The sequence below is a fragment of the Coregonus clupeaformis genome, unplaced genomic scaffold, assembly GCF_020615455.1.
Source record: "Coregonus clupeaformis isolate EN_2021a unplaced genomic scaffold, ASM2061545v1 scaf0073, whole genome shotgun sequence".
NCBI lineage: Eukaryota > Metazoa > Chordata > Actinopteri > Salmoniformes > Salmonidae > Coregonus > Coregonus clupeaformis.
Genome location: NW_025533528.1, coordinates 884,890 through 906,469, shown reverse-complemented (window position 1 = coordinate 906,469; position 21,580 = coordinate 884,890). Strand labels below are relative to the sequence as shown.

General features: G+C 43.2%; 1 protein-coding gene across 1 annotated transcript; it reads right to left on the bottom strand.

Moving 5' to 3' along the window:
* Nucleotides 1-12,538: 12,538 nt before the first annotated feature.
* LOC121532031 (dihydrolipoyl dehydrogenase, mitochondrial) lies at nucleotides 12,539-20,908 on the bottom strand. Its single transcript, XM_041837671.2, has 14 exons — nucleotides 20,799-20,908; nucleotides 19,769-19,844; nucleotides 19,548-19,627; nucleotides 19,216-19,284; nucleotides 19,012-19,081; nucleotides 18,760-18,860; nucleotides 17,771-17,914; nucleotides 17,558-17,659; nucleotides 17,234-17,424; nucleotides 16,923-17,093; nucleotides 16,511-16,700; nucleotides 15,014-15,151; nucleotides 14,819-14,908; nucleotides 12,539-12,845 (listed from the first exon to the last, which is right to left on the bottom strand). Exons 1-14 carry the CDS (start codon nucleotides 20,835-20,837, stop codon nucleotides 12,780-12,782), a joined length of 1,527 nt encoding a protein of 508 aa, XP_041693605.1. The 5' UTR covers nucleotides 20,838-20,908; the 3' UTR covers nucleotides 12,539-12,779.
* Nucleotides 20,909-21,580: the final 672 nt, after the last annotated feature.

Below are 21,580 nucleotides of genomic sequence, written 5' to 3'. Positions count from 1 at the left end.
CCTGAGGATGGCTCACCCCTCACAGTTCTGGGTGACTTTAACCTCCCTACGTCAACCTTTGACGCATTTCTCTCTGCCTCCTTCTTTCCACTCCTCTCCTCTTTTGACCTCACCCTCTCACCGTCCCCCTACTCACAAGGCAGGCAATACGCTTGACCTCATCTTTACTAGATGCTGTTCTTCTACTAATCTCACTGCAACTCCCCTCCATGTCTCCGACCACTACTTTGTATCCTTTTCTCTCTCGCTCTCCTCCAACACTACTCACTCTGCCCCTACTCAGATGGTAATGCGCCGTCGCAACCTTCGCTCTCTCTCTTCCGCTACTCTCTCCTCCTCCATCCTATCATCTCTTCCCTCTGCTCAATCCTTCTCCCTCCAATCTCCTGATTCTGCCTCCTCAACCCTCCTCTCCTCCCTTTCTGCATCCTTTGACTCTCTATGTCCCCTATCCTCCCGGCCGGCTCGGTCCTCCCCTCCAGCTCCGTGGCTTGATGACTCATTGCGAGCTCACAGAACAGAGCTCCGGGCAGCTGAGCGGAAATGGAGGAAAACTAGACTCCCTGCGGACCTGGCATCTTTTCACTCCCTCCTCTCTACATTTTCTTCATCTGTTTCTGCTGCTAAGGCCACTTTCTACCACTCTAAAATCCAAGCATCTGCCTCTAACCCTAGGAAGCTCTTTGCCACATTCTCCTCCCTGCTGAATCCCTGCGGCTCACTCTTGGATTGCGTCCTACCTGACAGGTCGCTCCTACCAAGTGGCGTGGCGAGAATCTGTCTCCGCACCACGTGCTCTCACCACTGGTGTCCCCCAGGGCTCAGTTCTAGGCCCTCTTCTATTCTCGCTATACACCAAGTCACTTGGCTCTGTCATATCCTCACATGGCCTCTCCTATCATTGCTACGCAGACTGACACAAAACTAATCTTCTCCTTTCCCCCTTCTGATAACCAGGTTGCGAATCGCATCTCTGCATGTCTGGCAGACATATCAGTGTGGATGACGGATCACCACCTCAAGCTGAACCTCCCGGGGAAGGACTGCCTGTTCCATGATCTCGCCATCACGGTTGACAACTCCGTTGTGTCCTCCTCCCAGAGTGCAAAAAGCCTTGGCGTGACCCTGGACAACACCCTGTCGTTCTCCGCTAACATCAAGGCGGTGACCAGATCCTGTAGGTTCATGCTCTACTACATTCGGAGAGAACGACCCTGCCTTACACAGGAAGCGGCACAGATCCTAATCCAGGCACTTGTCATCTCTCGTCTGGATTACTGCAACTCGCTGTTGGCTGGGCTCCCTGCCTGTGCCATTAAACCCCTACAACTCATCCAGAATGCCGCAGCCCATCTGGTGTTCAACCTTCCCAAGTTCTCTCACGTCACCCCGCTCCTCCGCACACTCCACTGGCTTCCAGTTGAAGCTCGCATCTGCTACAAGACCATGGTGCTTACCTACGGAGCTGTGAGGGGAACGGCAACTCTGTACCTTCAGGCTCTGATCAGTCCCTACACCCAAACGAGGGCATTGCGTTCATCCACCTCTGGCCTGCTGGCTCCCCTACCTCTGCGGAAGCATTGTTCCCGCTCAGCCCAGTCAAAACTGTCCGCTGCTCTGGCACCCCAATGGTGGAACAATCTCCCTCACGACGCCAGGACGGCGGAGTCACTCACCACCTTCCGGAGACACTTGAAACCCCACCTCTTTAAGGAATACCTGGGATAGGATAAAGTAATCCTTCTACCCCCTTACCTCACCCCACAAAAAAATAAAAATGTGTTGTAAAGTGGTTATCCCACTGGCTGTAAGGTGAATGCACCAATTGTGTAAGTCGCTCTGGATAAGAGCGTCTGCTAAATGACGTAAATGTAAATGTAAATGTCAACAACAACAACAAAAAAATATATATATATATATTATAATAGTTGCTAATTTTGTGTTGCATTAATGTTGCATTCTTTATCATTAAAACATTAAAAATATTAAGAAACAATGGTGTGATTTTGTTTGATTGATGGGAATCTACACTGCAACAGCCTATCACGGCCTTAATAAAAAGAAAGTTAGGCTACGTACGTGACGTATCCTACGTCAGTGTAGCCGCTCAACAGTTACCGCGCATTTTTTGAAAGCTGGATGAGTTTTCGCCGGCTTACTCGCTTCAGTTCGTCATATATATCCGTAAGTGGTTGAAAAGCCCACCAACAGTCTCCTCTGCCAAATTGGATACGACACCGACGCCTCCTGATGTTGTAGTTGGAGAAGGAGACCCTGGACGACAGTCTGAGCCTGATGCTAGTAGCTCCGTGGAGTCCGGGGCAGCATTTGGGCCACAACTGCCTGTTGAATCAGTGGGTATGAGTGACCTCGGCATGGACAAACCCAAACAGGTTGTGTTGAGGAAATATTCAGTCAAAATGTTTGGTTAAAAAAAACGATCATTTTCCTCTAGCTGGTATTTGAACAGGGACTGGCTTGAGTACTTGGTGGAAAAGGACTCCGCATTTTGTTATGCGTGCAGGAAATTCAAATCTGTATCATCGGACGCGAACTTCTCCATTAAGGGATTTAATGATTGGAAGCATGCAATTGGAACAGGCAAGGGCTTAAATAAGCATGCAGCTTCAAAAGAACATTTAGCCTGTGAAGCAATGTGGAGAGATTCAGAAAAACGTAGAGCAGGGGTGTCAAACGTCTGGCCCGCGGGCCGGTTCAGGCCCGCAAACGGGTTTAATCCGGCCCGCGAGATGATTTTGTAAAGTATAAAAATGAGCTGCAATTTTTCAATAAAATAAACTGCTGTTCCAATTGTGTCCACTGGATGGCGCAATAGCAATTGTGTTAAGCAAGCAAACTGTTTATACCGGGGCAGAGCAAGTAGGTCAAGCACGTGCAGCCAATGAGCTACTTTGTTTTGCCCGCGATATTTATTACGGCTTCTACTTTTAACATTATGTGCTTTGGCACCCTCATTGCCCCAATATGTCTCTGTCAAAAAAGAGAAAAGTGGACGCAGAGTGTTCCAAGAAAAATGGTCATCCTATTTATTCACGGAATTGAATGGGAAAGCTGTATGTTTGGTGTGTTCAGAGCATGTTACAGTGCTGAAAGAATATAACCTTCGTCGCCACTATGTGAGTCTTCATGCCGACAAATATGACAACTTTCAAGGACAGCGGTGAATGAACTGTTGGCGGGTCTGAAGAAACAGCAGTCTGTGTTTACTCACAGCCGAGACATCAGTGACGCTGCAGTGAAAGCTAGCTACCTCATTGCTAATGAAATCGCAGTGGCTTCAAAACCATTTAGTGAGGGTGAATTTGTAAAAACATGCATGATGAAGGCAGCGGAGATTGTGTGCCCTGAAAAGCGGCAGGCTTTTGCAAATATCAGCCTGACAAGAAGCACAGTTGCAGACAGGATTTCCGATCTTTCAGTGGATTTGGACAGCCAGTTGAAGCAAAAAGTAAAGTCATTTATTGCGTTTTCGGTTGCAATTGATGAAAGCACGGACATTACAGATGTTGCACAACTGGCCATCCGCGGAGTTGATGACACATTGACCGTCACCGAGGAGTTCGTGGAGTTGGTGCCGATGACAGATACAACTACAGCAGCTGATATTTTTACCGCACTCGTCGGCGCGCTGGACAGGGTCGGAGTGGACTGGTCCCGCGCTGTCAGCCTGGCTACAGATGGTGCGCCCTCAATGATCGGGAAAAAAGCAGGCGTTGTGACAAAGTTCAGAGAGAAAGTGCAATCTGCAAATGGAGGACGTGATTTTTTGACTTTTCACTGTATTTTGCACCAGGAGGCTTTGTGTTGCAAGTCATTAAAGATGGATAACGTCATGAAGGTGGTCATCCAAACTGTTAATTTCATCCGATCCAGAAGCCTGAATCACCGTCAGTTTGACATCCTTCTCAGAGAGAAAGACCACATCTATGGCCTGCCATACCACACTGAGGTAAGATGGTTAAGCCGAGGTGCTGTGCTGAGGCGTTTCTTTGATTTACGAGAAGAAATCGAACAGTTCATGGAAGAAAAGGGCAAACCAGTGTTAGAATTTCATTCCGCAGAATGGATGCAGGACCTTGCATTTATGGTGGATGTTACAGAGCACCTGAATAACTTGAACAAACAGCTGCAAGGGCGCAACAAAGTTGTCACGCAGTATTATGACAGCATACGTTCTTTCAAGTTGAAGCTGTCATTGTGGGAGACGCAACTTGCCGGTGGTGATGCAGCTCACTTCCCCTGTCTGAAAAATTGTGCGCGACCCAACATGTGGCAGACATGAAGCGGTTCAAAGATAAAATAACGGGACTGTTACGGGAGTTTGAGCAATGCTTTCAGATTTATGTTTATATGTTTTTATGTTGATGTGCTATTGTTTTTAATTGATTTTATTTTATTTGTATATTTAACCTATTCTTGACTCTGTGGTTCTTGCACTTGTTTGGGGAACAGGATTTCATTATTTTTATCTACATTTCTGCCTGAGAAATGACACCCTGATATAGTTCTGTGATCTGTGAAACAGTTCTGTTAATCACTGAGGCATTGTGTGTTTGTGTGTTCTTTTTCTTTAGAATTTTCAAATAAACTTGACGTGTTTTATGATTAATAGTGATGTTGTGCTTGTACTATTTTGGACACACTGTCCTCAGGCTCCAGCTTTATGTTGTATGTTGATCGTATTAAAACAAAGAAAACAATCTGAAGTTGTTGTTTTTAAGTTATATATACCATGATTTTTCCGGTCCGGCCCACTTGGGAATAGATTTTCCTCCATGTGGCCCCTGAGCTAAAATGAGTTTGACACCCCTGGCCTAGACAGAAAGATAGCCATGCAGAAAAGTACCTCATCCCCACTGTGAAGTATGGTGGTGGATCTTTGATGTTGTGGGGCAGTTTTTCTTCCAAAGGCCCTGGACAACTTGTTAGGAAACATGGTATCATGGACTGCAAGCACCAGCAGATATTAAATCAAAACTTGACTGCCTCTGCTAGGAAGCTTAAACTGGGCCGTGGTTGGATCTTCCAGCAGGACAATGATCCAAAGCACACCTCAAAATCAACACAAAAATGGTTCACTGACCACAGAATCAAGATTTTGGCATGGCCATCCCAGTCCCCTGATGTAAACCCCATAGAAAACCTGTGGGATGAGCTGAAGAGGAGACCTTGGAATCTGAAGGATCTGGAGAGATGCTGTATGGAGTAATGGTCTCAGATCCCTTGCTATGTGTTCTCCAAGCTCATTACGCATTATAGGAGAAGACTCAGAGCTGTTATCTTGGCAAAGGGAGGTGGCACAAAGTATTGAATGAAGGTGTGCCAATAATTGTTGCACACGTAGAGAAAAATATTTGTTTTATAATAAGAATTGATTCTTTAATTAAAGGTTAGATTTTTGTGAATATTTTGAATGAAAGACCAAGAGGATAAACAATAAAGAAAAAAATATTAGTGGAGGGCACTAGTTCTAATGTGTCCATAATATTCATGATCTCCTTAAGTGCATGAGGGTGATAGTTTGTAGTGTGATTTTCCTTTATGGTCCATTGAAGTACTTAAAACGGTGTTAGTCTCCCACCATAATAATAGGATCGTTTGTTACTTGTGAGCTAGCTCAATTGATTGTTGTCGCGCAAGATCTGTTCTGAAATTCCTACTATGACATACTATGGAAAGCTGTTTTAACATATATTCATTGAAATGTTGATATCAATAATTGTATTTTTTATATAAAATGATTTATCGATATCAAATTATATTTTTTGTATCAATATCAAAAAAATTTTAAAAATGTGTAACAATTAAATTAGCGATATCAATAATTCGATTTGTTGATATCGATAATTGAAGTTTTTATATAAATTCTATGATAATGACCTTCATTATCATAGAATTACATTTGCATCCTCATACATACAGTCACTAGTGAAAGTCTACACACCCCTTGCACAGTCTTCAGCTTTTGCTGCCTTGAAATTAAATTGAAAAGGATTACATTCATTTGTTTTCTTATAGTCTACATAACTTACTCCTCTTTCAAAGTGAAAGAGAAATTATAGAACATTTTCCAAATTAATTTAAAAAAGAAATTAAAATGTATTGATTGCATATGTCTTCACACCCCAGAGTTAACACTTGGTGGAAGCACCTTTGGCAGCCATTATAGCTGAAAAAACATTTTGAATAAGATTCTACTAACCTCTTAGGGCAACATATCCATTGTTTTTGTCAAAATTAGTCAAGCTCAGGAAATTTGGTAGGGAATTATTGATGGGCAACAATATTCAATGCTTGTCACAGATTTTCAAGCAGATTTAGGTCAGGACTGAGACTACTAGACCATTCAGGAACACTCAACACCTCTTGCAAAGCCATTCTGGTGTTTCTTTGGCATTAGAATTTGTGTAATTGTTCCACTGAAAAATAAAACTATCACAGGGTTAGGTTTTCAGAAGACTATGGCAGGTTTTCCTCTAACTTTTTACCTGTCCTTTGCTCCTCTCATATTTATTTTGACCTTAACATACTCCACAGCCGCTTGCCGGTCACAAGCATACCCATAACAAAATGAATCACACCTGTTATGGCTGCCAATGGCCCCAGCACTTTTCAATCAGGTGTGGCAGCGCCTGATTTGTGCAGTCAGCATTCCAATTGCACGGTCCCTCAAAACTTGAGACGTCTGTGGCATTGTGTCGTCTGACAAAACTGCACATTTTAGCGTGGCCTTTTATTGTCCCCAGCACAAGGTGCACTTGTGTAATGATCATGCTGTTTAATCAGCTTCTTGATAAGCCACACCTGTCAGGTGAATGAATTATCTTGGCAAAGGAGAAATGCTCACTAACAGGGATGTAAACAAATTTGTGCGCAAAATTGGAGATATACTTTTTGTGCGTATGGAACATTTCTGGGATCTTTTATTTCAGCTCATGAAACATGGGACCAACACTTTACATGTTGCGTTTATATTTTTGTTCAGTATATATGGGGGATACAACCATCCCAGCTCTGCAGATATTGCTGCGAAGAGACAATCATTAGATCACTTGTTTTGGTACTGACCATAAGTAGCTTGTTTTTGGTCGCAGATTCAGGAATGGCTGAAGAATTACAACATTTACCTGGTGCTATCTCTGCAAATAGCACTGCTGGCTGATTTGAAAAGTCATAGTCAATCGATCAATAATATAATAATACTCTTAGCTAAACATTTTCTTTACTTTACAATCTGTAGAAACTATGAGAATAGAAAGGTTCACCACAGTTGAAAAGTATATGGCTAATAGAAATCCAAACTGGATGGTGTTCAGAGATAGATGGGAGGGGTTGAGGGGAGCTGAAGGGGAAAAAAAGAAAAGAGAACTAATGTAAAATATAGTGTCTGCAAAATGTATATAGGATGTATAAGCTGGAAGTAGAAGCCTAAGTATTGTTGTCCATTAGTTTACTCCAATTAGGGGAGGGATGATAGGGTTAGGGGAAAATATTCAAAATATATATTTACCAAAACATTTATGGACTGGAAATGATGCAGAAAATTACCCCCCCAAAAAAAAAAAATAATAATAATAATAATTAAAATGGGTTAAATGGTATATAAAAAAATCCTAGTCCTGAGGGGTGGGTATACAACAAAGCTGGATCAATGAGTTCGGATCAATGAGCTAAGGCTGCATTTACACAAGCAGCCCAATTCTGATATTTTTTTTCCACTAATTGGAAAATTAGATCGGATCGGTCAAAATACCAATTAGTTTTTAAAAATAGTGACTCCAAATGCATGAGGATGGAGAGGAAGTCACATGTTACTCAAGTAAGTAGTTGGTTTGGCATGGGTCCTCAGATCCTCAAAAAGTTCTACAGCTGCACCATCGAGAGCATCCTGACTGGTTGCATCACCGCCTGGTATGGCAACTTCTCGTCCTCCGACCTCAAGGCACTACAGAGGGTAGTGTGTACGGCCCAGTACATCACTGGGGCCAAGCTTCCTGCCATCCAGGACCTCTCTACCAGGCGGTGTCAGAGGAAGGCCCTAAAAATGGTCAAAGACTCCAGCCACCCTAGTCATAGACTGTTCTCTCTGCTCCCGCACAGCAAGCGGTACCGGAGCGCCAAGTCTAGGTCCAAAAGGCTTCTTAACAGCTTCAACCCCCAATCCATAAGACTCCTGAACAGCTAATGAAATGGCTACCCAGACAATTTGCATTGTCCCCCCACCACCCCCTCTTTTACGCTGCTGCTACTCTCTGTTTATTATATATGCATAGTCACTATAACTATACTAAACTACATGTACAGTGGGGAGAACAAGTATTTGATACACTGCCGATTTTGCAGGTTTTCCTACTTGCAAAGCATGTAGAGGTCTGTAATTTTTATCATAGGTACACTTCAATTGTGAGAGACGGAATCTAAAACAAAAATCCAGAAAATCACATTGTATGATTTTTAAGCAATTAATTTGCATTTTATTGCATGACATAAGTATTTGATCACCTACCAACCAGTAAGAATTCCGGCTCTCACAGACCTGTTAGTTTTTCTTTAAGAAGCCCTCCTGTTCTCCACTCATTACCTGTATTAACTGCACCTGTTTGAACTCGTTACCTGTATAAAAGACACCTGTCCACACACTCAAACAGACTCCAACCTCTCCACAATGGCCAAGACCAGAGAGCTGTGTAAGGACATCAGGGATAAAATTGTAGACCTGCACAAGGCTGGGATGGGCTACAGGACAATAGGCAAGAAGCTTGGTGAGAAGGCAACAACTGTTGGCGCAATTATTAGAAAATGGAAGAAGTTCAAGATGACGGTCAATCACCCTCGGTCTGGGGCTCCACGCAAGATCTCACCTTGTGGGGCATCAATGATCATGAGTAAGGTGAGGGATCAGCCCAGAACTACACGGCAGGACCTGGTCAATGACCTGAAGAGAGCTGGGACCACAGTCTCAAAGAAAACCATTAGTAACACACTACGCCGTCATGGATTAAAAATCCTGCAGCGCACGCAAGGTCCCCCTGCTCAAGCCAGCGCATGTCCAGGCCCGTCTGAAGTTTGCCAATGACCATCTGGATGATCCAGAGGAGGAATGGGAGAAGGTCATGTGGTCTGATGAGACAAAAATAGAGCTTTTTGATCTAAACTCCACTCGCCGTGTTTGGAGGAAGAAGAAGGATGAGTACAACCCCAAGAACACCATCCCAACCGTGAAGCATGGAGGTGGAAACATCATTCTTTGGGGATGCTTTTCTGCAAAGGGGACAGGACGACTGCGCCGTATTGAGGGGAGGATGGATGGGGCCATGTATCGCGAGATCTTGGCCAACAACCTCCTTCCGTCAGTAAGAGCATTGAAGATGGGTCGTGGCTGGTCTTCCAGCATGACAACGACCCGAAACACACAGCCAGGGCAACTAAGGAGCATCTCAACGTCCTGGAGTGGGCTAGCCAGTCTCCAGACCTGAACCCAATAGAAAATCTTTGGAAGGAGCTGACAGTCCGTATTGCCCAGCGACAGCCCCGAAACCTGAAGGACCTGGAGAAGGTCTGTATGGAGGAGTGGGCCAAAATCCCTGCTGCAGTGTGTGCAAACCTGGTCAAGACCTACAGGAAACGTATGATCTCTATTATTGCAAACAAAGGTTTCTGTACCTAAATATTAAGTTCTGCTTTTCTGATGTATCAAATACTTATATCATGCAATAAAATGCAAATTAATTACTTAAAAATCATACAATGTGATTTTCTGGATTTTTGTTTTAGATTCCGTCTCTCACAGTTGAAGTGTACCTATGATAAAAATGACAGACCTCTACATGCTTTGTAAGTAGGAAAACCTGCAAAATCGGCAGTGTATCAAATACTTGTTCTCCCCACTGTATATATGTTGTACGGACACAGTATGTTTTACATTAGTTATCTTGTTGGTATTAGTTGTTATTAGTCCCAACCTTCAGCTCCATTCAACCCCTCCCATCTATCTCTTAACACTCTTGTATTTGCCATATATCTTTCAACTGTGCTGTGATGTTTCACAAAAGTTCTGAACCTAAATTGAAAATAATTATTTTTTGCTAAAAGTATTATTTAACGCTGTCAAAGGTGCTTCAACAAGGTACTGAGTAAAGGGTCTGAATACTTATGTAAATAAGCTATTTTTGTTTGTTATTTTTAATACATTTGCAAACATTTCTAAAAACCTCTTTTTGCTTTGTCATCATGAGGTATTGTGTGTAGATTGATGAGGGCAAAAAATTATGTAATCCATTTTAGAATAAGGCTGTAACGTAACAAAATAAAAAGTGAAGGGGTCTGAATACTTTCCGAATGCACTGTACACCTCTTCTGCAGTTGATTGTGTAACACTGTACAGAACACTGGTCCTCTGACTCACACAGCATTCCAACCACAGTGGCTGTGAGTGTGACCAGGGGCCAAAACCGTGACTCAGGCAACCTCTGTAACAGCCATTGGTATGTACAAATGTAATGATAGGTGTGGTGTTGTTTAGAAACACACAGTAGTATTCATGATGATTATGGCGCTCTTATGGTAACATTTTTTACAAATACTTTTGCATATGCACTGTAAATGCATCAACTGCTTTTAAATGCTTACACATGAATAGTTATTAGTTAGTTATTGTAAAGTGTTATCAAAACAACAAATATGTGGATAATGTCGTTTGAATATATAGGCTGCTGTATGCACGACTGGCAATATGGTAATGCTATCACATAAAAGCTAGTATATGCCTTGAGGGAGTGTTTGAAAAGCTACACAAGAGGAACAATTCTCCCAAAATGGCCTTTCAAAGTGTTTTGAAACATGAGACGTGACATTACCATACCATACATAACCGAAAATAGGCAGACTGAAAGCCAGTGTAAATGGAAAAAGTGTGTGTGAGGCTTGTGTCAGACAACAGGATGTCAACAGTTAAAGACTTAAAAGGATTTGTGATTGACAGATATACACAAGCTGTCATTAAATCAAACAAATAATGGCGCAGAGGCCTTTACTCTGCTTAAACTGAAACGCATGGTGCTGACACACACACACACACACACACACACACTCAGAGAGCCACAACCAATTACATACATAAATCAAAAGCAAAGGACTGGCACAAAGTCAGACACAAAAACAAAAAGATACAGGCGCTGGCATAATGAAACAGACTAGCAGTGACTTGTGAAAATAACCTTATGCAATGCCCTTTACTAGACAGATGAAGCAGAGATCATTGACAAGACCCTCCCGTGTAGTTCTGGGCTGATTCCTCACCGTTCTCATGATCATTGCAACTCCACGAGGTGAGATATTGCATGGAGCCCCAGGCCGAGGGAGATTTACAGTTATTTTGTGTTTCTTCCATTTGCGAATAATAGCACCAACTGTTGTCACCTTCTCACCAAGCTGCTTGGCGATGGTCTTGTAGCCCATTCCAGCCTTGTGTAGGTCTACAATCTTGTCCCTGACATCCTTGGAGAGCTCTTTTGTCTTGGCCATGGTGGAGAGTTTGGAATCTGATTGATTGATTGCTTCTGTGGACAGGTGTCTTTTATACAGGTAACAAACTGAGATTAGGAGCACTCCCTTTAAGAGTGTGCTCCTAATCTCAGCTCGTTATCTGTATAAAAGACACCTGGGAGCCAGAAATATTTCTGATTAAGAGGGGGTCAAATATTTATTTCCCTCATTAAAATGCAAATCAATTTATAACATTTTTGACATGCGTTTTTCTGGATATTTTTGTTATTCTGTCTCACTGTTCAAATAAACCTACCATTAAAATTATAGACTGATCATTTCTTTGTCAGTGGGCAAACGTACAAAATCAACAGGGGATCAAATACTTTTTTCCTTCACTGTATCTATTTTTTACTTAACTTATTTTTCTTAAAACTGCATTGTTGGTTAAGGGCTTGTAAGTAAGCATTTCACTGTAAGATCTACACCTGTTGTATTCGGCGCATGTGACAAATAAAATTTGATTTGGTGTTGGTCCCTCTGCTGTTCCACACATTGCACTGAACACCACTTCAATGCATCACACATCACTAGACTTTAATCGTTACCGCATTTATTGGTTTTGAGGAGCTCTGAGTTAAGCAAGATATATATATATATATATATATATGTATACACACACACATAGAAGGACAGAACACAGCCATATTTGAATAAGTATTGCAATTCATACAAGCAAGTTGCTGCATTGGCCTTTCCAACCTCCTCTTTACACCGTCTGAAAAGTTGTTTTGCTTCGGTGTTAAAACTCAGTCATGACTCATCTCTTATTGTTAAAAACAGCAGTATTCCACCCAAACCAACCTATTTTATATATATATCTGAGCACTGTACTAATAAGAAAGTGGTGTTGGAAAAACTCTAGATATACTGCGACTATATATAGTTTGTTATTTGATATAGCAGCGAACCTTTGCAGTGTACAACATCCAAGACACCTCCAATGTAGAAAGTCAAAAAGACTGATCTCCGGTCCATTTTTACCACCCAAACCTGTTTATTGAGAACATTTAAATAACATACTTAATGTGGTACAAGGTTTGTCTTTGTTTTCTATGTATACAGAGGAGCCCCCTAATCGGAGCAGAGGGGGTCACGGTACATTCCGTGTCCCCCTCCTAGAGTGTGTGCGTTGCTTGTGGACAGATATTTCTTGGTTGGGGACGTCGTGGACAGAACGGTTATGTACACAGCTGTGAGAGCGAAGACGGCAGTTAAAAGTTGATAGCTTTCCCGAAGGAGGCTGCGAGGTTTGCTTCTCTGAAGGCCTCGGACACAGTCTGGAAAAGAGGGATGGATGGAAGAAAAGGAGGTTAGATTGACAGGTGGGTGGTGTGGTTCCACAAATGTGGATGTGTGTGCATTTGAATGATAGTGGCTAGGCCCTATAACAGCCTTATATTATTGCCGCGAGATCCGCGCAATGACTGAAAGAATGTGTTGCGTCTTCCTCAGTCAGCTGAATGCGCCGCTTACTTCAGAACCGTGGTTCCTTGAATAACCTTACTAGGGGCTGGGACAAACGGAGCAGTAAAAGCGATTCTAGCACATCTTCAAATAATTTTCTTCCTACAAATTTACCTCTAGATTTTGAACGGTTGAATCTATTACCGACAATGACCCCATCCCTGAAAACTAAGACTATGGAACATGTACTTCCTTCAGACTGAAATTTGCCATTACCTGATTTGAAATATCTTGTGCTATAACTTATTGAGATCATGGCAATAAGGTCAGATTCTAGAGAGTCATCACATTATTAAAAACAAAAAAAGATTAAATAGTGAAGACATCAAAACTATGAAATAACACATGGAATCATGTGCACTCTCTTGGCATTCTCTACACCAGCTTCATGAGGTAGTCACCTGGAATGCATTTCAATTAACAGGTGTGCCTTGTTAAAAGTTAAATTTGTGGAATTTATTTCGTTCTTAATGCGTTTGATCCAATCACTTGTGTTGTGACAAGGTAGGGGGGGTATACAGAAGATAGCCCTATTTGGTAAAATACCAAGTCCATATTATGACAAGAACAGCTCAAATAAGCAAAGAGAAACGACAGTCCATCATTACTTTAAGACATGAAGGTCAGTCAATACGGAACATTTCAAGAACTTTGAAAGTTTCTTCAAGTGCAGTCGCAAAAACCATCAAGCGCTATGATAAAACTGGCTCTCATGAGGACCGCCACAGGAAAGGAAGACCCAGAGTTACCTCTGCTGCAGAGGATAAGTTAATTTGAGTTAACTGCACCTCAGATTGCAGCCCAAATAAATGCTTCACGGAGTTCAAGTAACAGACACATCTCAACATCAACTGTTCAGAGGAGACTCCGTGAATCAGGCCTTCATGGACGAATTGCTGCAAAGAAACCACTACTAAAGGACACCAATAAGAAGAAGAGACTTGCTTGGGCCAGAAACACGAGCAATGGACATTTGACCGGTGGAAATCTGTCCTTTGGTCTGATGAGTCCAAATGTGAGATTTTTGGTTCCAACCGCCGTGTCTTTGTGAGATGCAGAGTAGGTGAACGGATGATCTCCGCATGTGTGGTTCCCACCATGAAGCATGGAGTAGGAGGTGTGATGGTGCTTTACTGGTGACACTGTCAGTGATTTATTTAGAATTCAAGGCACACTTAACCAGCATGGCTACCACAGCATTCTGCAGCAATACGCCATCCCATCTGATTTGCGCTTAGTGAGACTATCATTTGTTTTTCAACAGGACAATGACCCAGCATACCTTCAGGCTGTGTGTAAGTCGCTCTGGATAAGAGCGTCTGCTAAATGACTAAAATGTAAATGTAAGGGCTATTTGACCAAGAAGGAGAGTAATGGAGTGTTGCATCAGATGACCTGGCCTCCACAATCACCCGACCTCAACCCAATTGAGATGAGTTTGACCACAGAGTTAAGGAAAAGCAGCCAACAAGTGCTCAGCATATGTGGGAACTCCTTCAAGACTGTTGGAAAAGCATTCTAGGTGAAGCTGGTTGAGAGAATGCCAAGAGTGTGCAAAGCTGTCATCAAGGCAAAGGGTGGCTATTTGAAGAATCTAAAATCTAAAATATATTTTGATTTGTTTAACACTTTTCTGGTTACTACATGATTCCATGTGTTATTTCATAGTTGATGTCTTCACTATTATTCTACCCTTGAATGAGTAGGTGTGTCCAAACTTTTGACTGGTACTGTATGTATGAGTGTATTTGTTCCTGCCCCTGTCGTGTTTGTGTGTTTAACTCACGGGATGGGCGTGGCAAACTCTGGCGACGTCCTCGCAGGACGCTCCGTACTCCATGGCGAGCGTCGCCTCGTTGATAATCTCTCCTGCCCCCTAGGCACAAGGGTCAAAGGTCGCCATAGTTAGCATACAACTTCATACGTTATAGCCCAAATTCTCTCTGCTAAGGAGCCCGAGGTGAGAGGTAGCATGACTCACAGCGCCCAGGATGTGAGCGCCCAATATCCTGTCTGTCTCCTTGTGGCCGAGGATCTTCACCAGGCCATCAGTGTCTGCGTTGGTCTTGGCTCGGCTATTGGCGGCAAAGGGGAACTTGCCCACCTTGTATGGGATGCCCTGCGAAATAGAGTTGAGGTTACCGTTATGCTTTACTGTCACTCTTCCGTGTTGATAATACATATGCGATACTTTGGCTCCTTTGGAAAGTCAACAATTTGGGGAGATTTCAATATATACTGAACAAAAATATAAAACGCAACAAGTTATAGTTCATATAAGGACATCAGTCAATTGAAATAAATTAATTAGGCCCTAATCTATAGATTTCACATAGGAGCGCGGATCAGAAAACCAGTCAGTATCTGGTGTGACCACCGTTTGCCTCATGCAGCGGGACACATCTCCTTTGCATAGAATTGATCAGGCTGTTGATTGTGGCCTGTTGTCCCACGCCTCTTCAATGGCTGGGCGAAGATGCTGGATATTGGCGGGAACTGGAACACGCTGTCGTACAAGTTGATCCAGAACATCCCAAACATGCTCAATGGGTGACATGTCTGGTGAATATGCAGGCCATGGAAGAACTGGGACATTTTCAGCTTCAAGGAATTGTGTACAGGTCCTTGCGACATGGGGCCATGCGTTATCATGTTGAAACATGAGGTGATAGCGGCGGATGAATGGCACGACAATGGGCCTCAGGATCTCGTCATCTTGCCATTGATAAAATGCAATTGTGTTTGTTGTCCATAGGTTATGCCTGCCCATACCATAACCCCACCTCCACCATAGGACACTCTGTTCACAACATTGACAATAGCAAACCGCTCGCCCACACAACGCCATACACGTGGTCTGCGGTTGTGAGGCCGGTTGGACGTACTGCCAAATTCTCTAAAACAACGTTGGAGGTGGGTTATGGCTGAGAAATTAACATTAAATTATCTGGCAACAGTTCTGGTGGACATTCCTGCAGTTAGCATGCCAATTGCACACTCCCTCAAAACTTGAGACATCTGTGGCATTGTGTTGTGTGACAAAACTGCACATTTTAGAGTGGCCTTTTATTGTCCCCAGCACAAGGTGCACTTGTGTAATGATCATGCTTTTTAAATCAGCTTCTTGATGCCACACCTGTCAGGTGAATGGATTATCTTGGCAAAGGGGAAATGCTCACTAACAGGGATGTAAACTAATTTGTGCACAACATTTGAGAGAAATAAGCTTTTTGTGCATATGAAAAATTCCTGGGATCTTTTATTTCAGCTCATGAAACATGGGACCAACACTTCACATGTTGCGTTTATATTTTTGTTCAGTGTAGTTTTAAAATCACAAATCAATATTTTAGCAGCTGAAATCCAAACAAAGGCATTGATCCAGTGATTATATTATATATAAAAGCCATATCCGCTACTTAATTTGGTCAAAACTATGGGTGTTTGTGTGAGGGGTTTGGGGAGATGTGTGTATCACCTCCTCTTTGAGCTGCTCCTCCGTCTTCCCCACCCATGCCACCTCGGGGTGTGTGTAAACGACAGAGGGGACACAGTTGTAGTCGATGTGCACGCCGCCCCCAGCCATGCCCTCCACGCAGATGATGCCCTCGTCCTCCGCCTTGTGTGCCAGCATGGGCCCGGCAATCACATCACCAATGGCATAGATACTACAGAGGGAGATAGAATAAATAGAATGGTAAATGGGTAAGGAAAGCTTGAGGTAACAAGCTTTCCTTACTTTTGAAAGAGACCTGGGTGAGGTGGTTGGAACATAGTAGGTGTGTATTGAAAAAGCAGGTGTTGAATATAACAGAGGGGTGTAATGGTAGTTTGGGTCCACCTGGGGTATGTTGTATATTACATAGAGGGGTGTGATAGTTTAGGTCTACCTGGGTACTTTGGTCTGGAAGCGGTTGTTGACAGGGATGCGTCCCCTGTTGTCCAGCTCCAGGCCCACGTTCTCCAGGCCCAAGTTCCTGGTGAAGGGCCGTCTGCCGATACACACCAGCAGCACGTCACACGTCAGAGTCTCGTTCTTCCCGCCGGCAGCCGCCTCCACACTGGAAACAAGAACACACGGTTACGTTTGGGCTAGGTCATACATACTTATTTTTAACTAAACATTCATCTTAGTGATTTTTTTTTCCATCCACAGCTAGAGCCACCCTATACACACACTCCACCGGGGGATGGAACTCACGCCACATCGATCTTGCCGTCGGGCCTCTTGATGGCGCCTATGACCTTGGTGCCCAGCTTGAACTTAATACCCTGCTTCTGCAGGATGCGCTGGAAGTTCTTGGAGATCTCCATGTCGATGCCCATGCCGCCCACGTGGCCCAGGAACTCCACCGCTGTCACATTGGAGCCCAGACGCTGCCACACTGACCCCTGGAGAACGAGAGGCCAAACAGGATGTTACAGTGGACACTAGATATCCCCCAAGAGTTGGAATTCTCATACTGCCACCTACTCTTTACAGACCATGCTGTAATCGTGTGTATGTGTGTGTGTCGTCCCTCACCAGCTCCACCCCGATGACTCCGGCGCCGATGACGATGAGCTGCTCAGGGACCTTCTTCAGATCCAGGGCTCCCGTGGAGGACACCACGGTGTCCTCATCAACCTGACCACACAGGGGTTAGGAGAGTTAGGACTCGGCTTTGATACATGACAAATAACATCTGGTCATCTGCTACCAACTAGTACTAAAGAGTACTGTAGTACAGTAACGTACCTCGATCCCGGGGAATGGCGTGACCTCGGAGCCAGTGGCTATGAGGATATTATTGCTGTTGATGACCTGCTCGCTGCCGTCCTCGGCCGTGGCCGTCACCTGGTTCTTGCCTGTAATCCTCCCATAGCCGTTCACGTGCGTCACCTGAGGGGAAACCGCCACATTACATCATCAATTAAAGACAGGGTCAAGTTCATTGCAAACTCTAACAAAGAATCCAGGGGGAAGCCTCAAAACAGCTTGCTTTGGTATCAAACTTAGTGATTGATTCAAATTGCAAGGAGGTTCATGAAAAAGGCCAAGTCCATTGACAATGTAATATCCATAGAAGGTCACCTCCATTTAAAGATAGACAGACAGTCAAAACAGGCTACTGATGTTTCAAGCTTATAATCCTGCTGAAGTGAAATCTCACTAACTAACCCATATTTTAGGATGCTGCCTAGATGAGTTGCCATTTATCCATAAAGTGACCCAAATGTGTAATTTGTGTGAACTTAGCCTCCGCTCGGCTCCAGGCCTCGCTCACATTGTTCTCCAGAGCCTGGGGAAGTTCATATTGTAAAAATAGGTATGAGTGGAGCGCTGATTGGCTGTGAAAATATGTGATTTTTCAAAAACAACCACCCCTTCCATCCCTCTTCAGAAGCGCAAATTATCCAGAATGTAGCTCATTTACAGTGCTAGCATGCTTTATTTATTTTTTATGGATTTTTTTTATTTATTTTTTGGTTGTAATGAGACTACCCCACATGGGCACCATTGCCATGATTGGCTTTCGGTTTAGAATCTCTGCCTCTGTTTGAACATGCCTATTCCAATTGTTGGGAGGGGCTAACGGCTTGGATACCATCCATCTTTCTTTAGCCTCTTTCTGACAAGAACTTCCACAGGCTTGTATATAGAAGGTGAGGTGAAAGCCTGGTAGAGGCTATGAACTAGGCCTCTCTCTTCCAATGTACGGAGGAACTATATAGTTGAGACCTCACCTTGTTCTGTTTGAATAAATGTGCAATGCCTCCTGTCAGTGCTTTGACTGCCCCGCTCTTCTGTGACATCATCTTCTCCAGGTTCAATGTGATCCCCGAGACTGGCACAGAGAGAGAGAGCGAGAGTCTCAAGTAAATGTTTGTTACTGGCATGCCCAAAGACTTGACTGGAGCGAAAGCCTGTGCACACCTTTCAGCTCTCTAGGACCAGGGCTGTTGGTGACCACTGCTCTAACTGATGTGGACTCTTACTTTCAATGCCCCTGCTTTCGAAGTCTTTGCCATGGGCCTGGTGGTACAGATAGGAGTTGTTCAGCAGGGCCTATACAAGGTGACAAGGGAAACAACAGACATGTTACATTATTCAACAACTCGCAAAGATGAAGTTGCACAGTCACAGTGTTGCGCAATAAGATCCAGCAAAAGTTCTATGAACTCCTCATTCCCAATGTTTACCTTTGAGGGGATACAGCCGACATTCAAACAAGTCCCGCCTAGGGTGGGATTCTTTTCCACACACACCGTCTGTAGTAGAAAACGAAGTTGGTGAACAATTATGACAAGATGGGCATCACTTTCAATAAGGGATAAGCCTTATTTACACCTTGCGCTAGGTCCGCTTGAACAAAATCATGCAATAGCAAAACGTCCGCACTTGACGGCACCTCTGCACATACTCCGAAATCTCACTTTTCGAGGGAGGTGCACAGACATGGACGCAGAGCCCTGTGCGGACGGGAGCGAACATTCGATTGAAGCAGAAGGTATACATTGAGGCTTAATTTTACCTTGAAACCAAGCTGGGCTGCTTTGATTGCAGCAACATATCCACCAGGACCAGAGCCCACCACTGTGACATCAGCATCAACTGTAGGAGAGCAAAGAACATGTTTATCAGAAGGGCAACAAGTTGATATTGTATTCACATTGTGTATATGTTGGAATTCAGTTTCATAAGAGCAGCACCTCTGATTAGCTAATTGGACGTTGGAGTGAAATGTTGCCTTACTCTGTGCTTTGTCAGCGTATGTTCTGACGGAGAGAACAGTTGCACCCTGAAGCCTATTCGGGAGTTGGTGGCTCCGCTGTATGTTAGGAGAGGACACAAATTGGGACAGTGAGCAGACAGATTTGGACTTTAATGTCAGCTTGTGTTGTATATGGTTCTGCTGTGTGATGTTGTAGTCATCCATGTCAAGAAGTCAGTTCATGTTTAGTTTTTTATTCAATACTCTAGAATGCGAGACAAAATCCTGCAAAGGCCAATACAATCTGAACTTTAACAGGATTACAAGTATTACAGTGAGTGAGTATGTGATGATTCTAAGGTCGTTGAAAGCTGAGCTAGTTACAGTACTAGCTTAGTTAACTTACTAGCTATCAAGTACTGGTGAAAGTGCTCGAAGATGTATCTAGCTTACCTACATATACGCTGTTGGCTAACAACGGTGTTTTATGATGAATCAAATAACTTTACAAATCAAGTTGAGTGCTTGAGTTTGTCAGTCAATTATGTAACATTGGTAGCGGTCCACGCAGAGCGCAAGATGGTCCTCTTTACATCCACATAAACAAGTTCGCGTGCTTGACAGCTGTCAGTAGGTCGGGCTTGATGTCATCTTCGTCATTGGCAAGGCATGGGATGCTTGTTGACTGTGGTAGCTAGCTAGCTCATTTAGCTTAATTTAAAATGGATTATTTCGTAATGACATTAACGTTCACTAATTTATCTTACAAAGCAATAATGACATTATTAATTAATTATTCACGCAGTTAGTAAGGCTAGCTTGGGAGGACATATAATATAGGAAGAGCCAACTAACAGTTAGTTAGCTAGCTAGCTGATAGTATATAGCTAGCTAGCTAGCTAATGAGTAATGTTGGAGGGCCTTAACAGCATAGCTAGTCTAGGTGGCTAGCAAGGCCTAGACTTCATAAATCACGTTGATTAACAGCCGAGATAACTCTCCAACGTATGTCGCTTTTACGCATATTTATTCCAGACAACTTGAACTACTGATGTAATTGTTTTTCCTTACCGTTGCCAGAGTGCGATATACTTGATTCCAGCTCTGCATTTTGTATGTGTCCCTTTACAGGCTGCGTAACCTACAGCAGGCGGATCATCCAAGGACTCACGAAATTGAGCTTGCGCAGTAACAATCCAGGAAACAGAAATACTGTCTGTCGCCTCCCTATGATGTAAAATGTAAAACATCTTTGATGTCATCTGATCCAAACAGGTGTTCTAGAAATCTATTTAGAAAATAGGACGGTTATTTGCGTCTAAAACATTAATATAACTTATACATCAGAGTCTCAATGTGATACCTTTGCTGTAGGCTGAGTTTTTACCTCACACAATATATTGTGTCTATCCAAGATAGTATTTTAGACAAAATACCTTGTTTTGCAATCATTATTTCCACAGTGGTTCATGAAGCATCTCAATGTAACAATCTTTGGCTTAAGTGATAACCCTGTGTGTGTGTGTGTGTGTGTGTGAGTGGACGTGTTTAACTATAAACGAACTATAAAAGAATAGTAAACAAACAAAAATGTTGTTAGTCCCTACAAGGTCAAATGCTATTTCTAGGGGGTTTAGGGTTAAGGTTAGAATTAGTGTTAGTGTTAGGGTTAGAATTAGGTTTAGGGGCTAGGGTTCGTTTTAGGGTTAGGGTTAGGAGCTAGGGTTAAGGTTAGGGTAAGGGTATGGGTTAGGGTTAGGGTTAGGTTTGGGGTTAGGGAAAATAGGATTTTGAATGGGACTGAATTGTGTGTCCCCACAAGGTTAGTTGTACAAGACTGTGTGTGTGTGTGT

Bases quoted from the DNA above. Each gene is read 5' to 3' on its own strand.
- LOC121532031 (XM_041837671.2), bottom strand. From the start codon at position 20,837: ATGCAGAGCTGGAATCAAGTATATCGCACTCTGGCAACG. The intron at 17,094-17,233 runs GTGAGTTCCATC...TCTTGTTTCCAG, and splicing joins GACGGCAAGATCGATGTGGC to TGTGGAGGCGGCTGCCGGCG. The intron at 14,909-15,013 runs GTGAGTCATGCT...CCTTGTGCCTAG, and splicing joins GCGCTCACATCCTGGGCGCT to GGGGCAGGAGAGATTATCAA.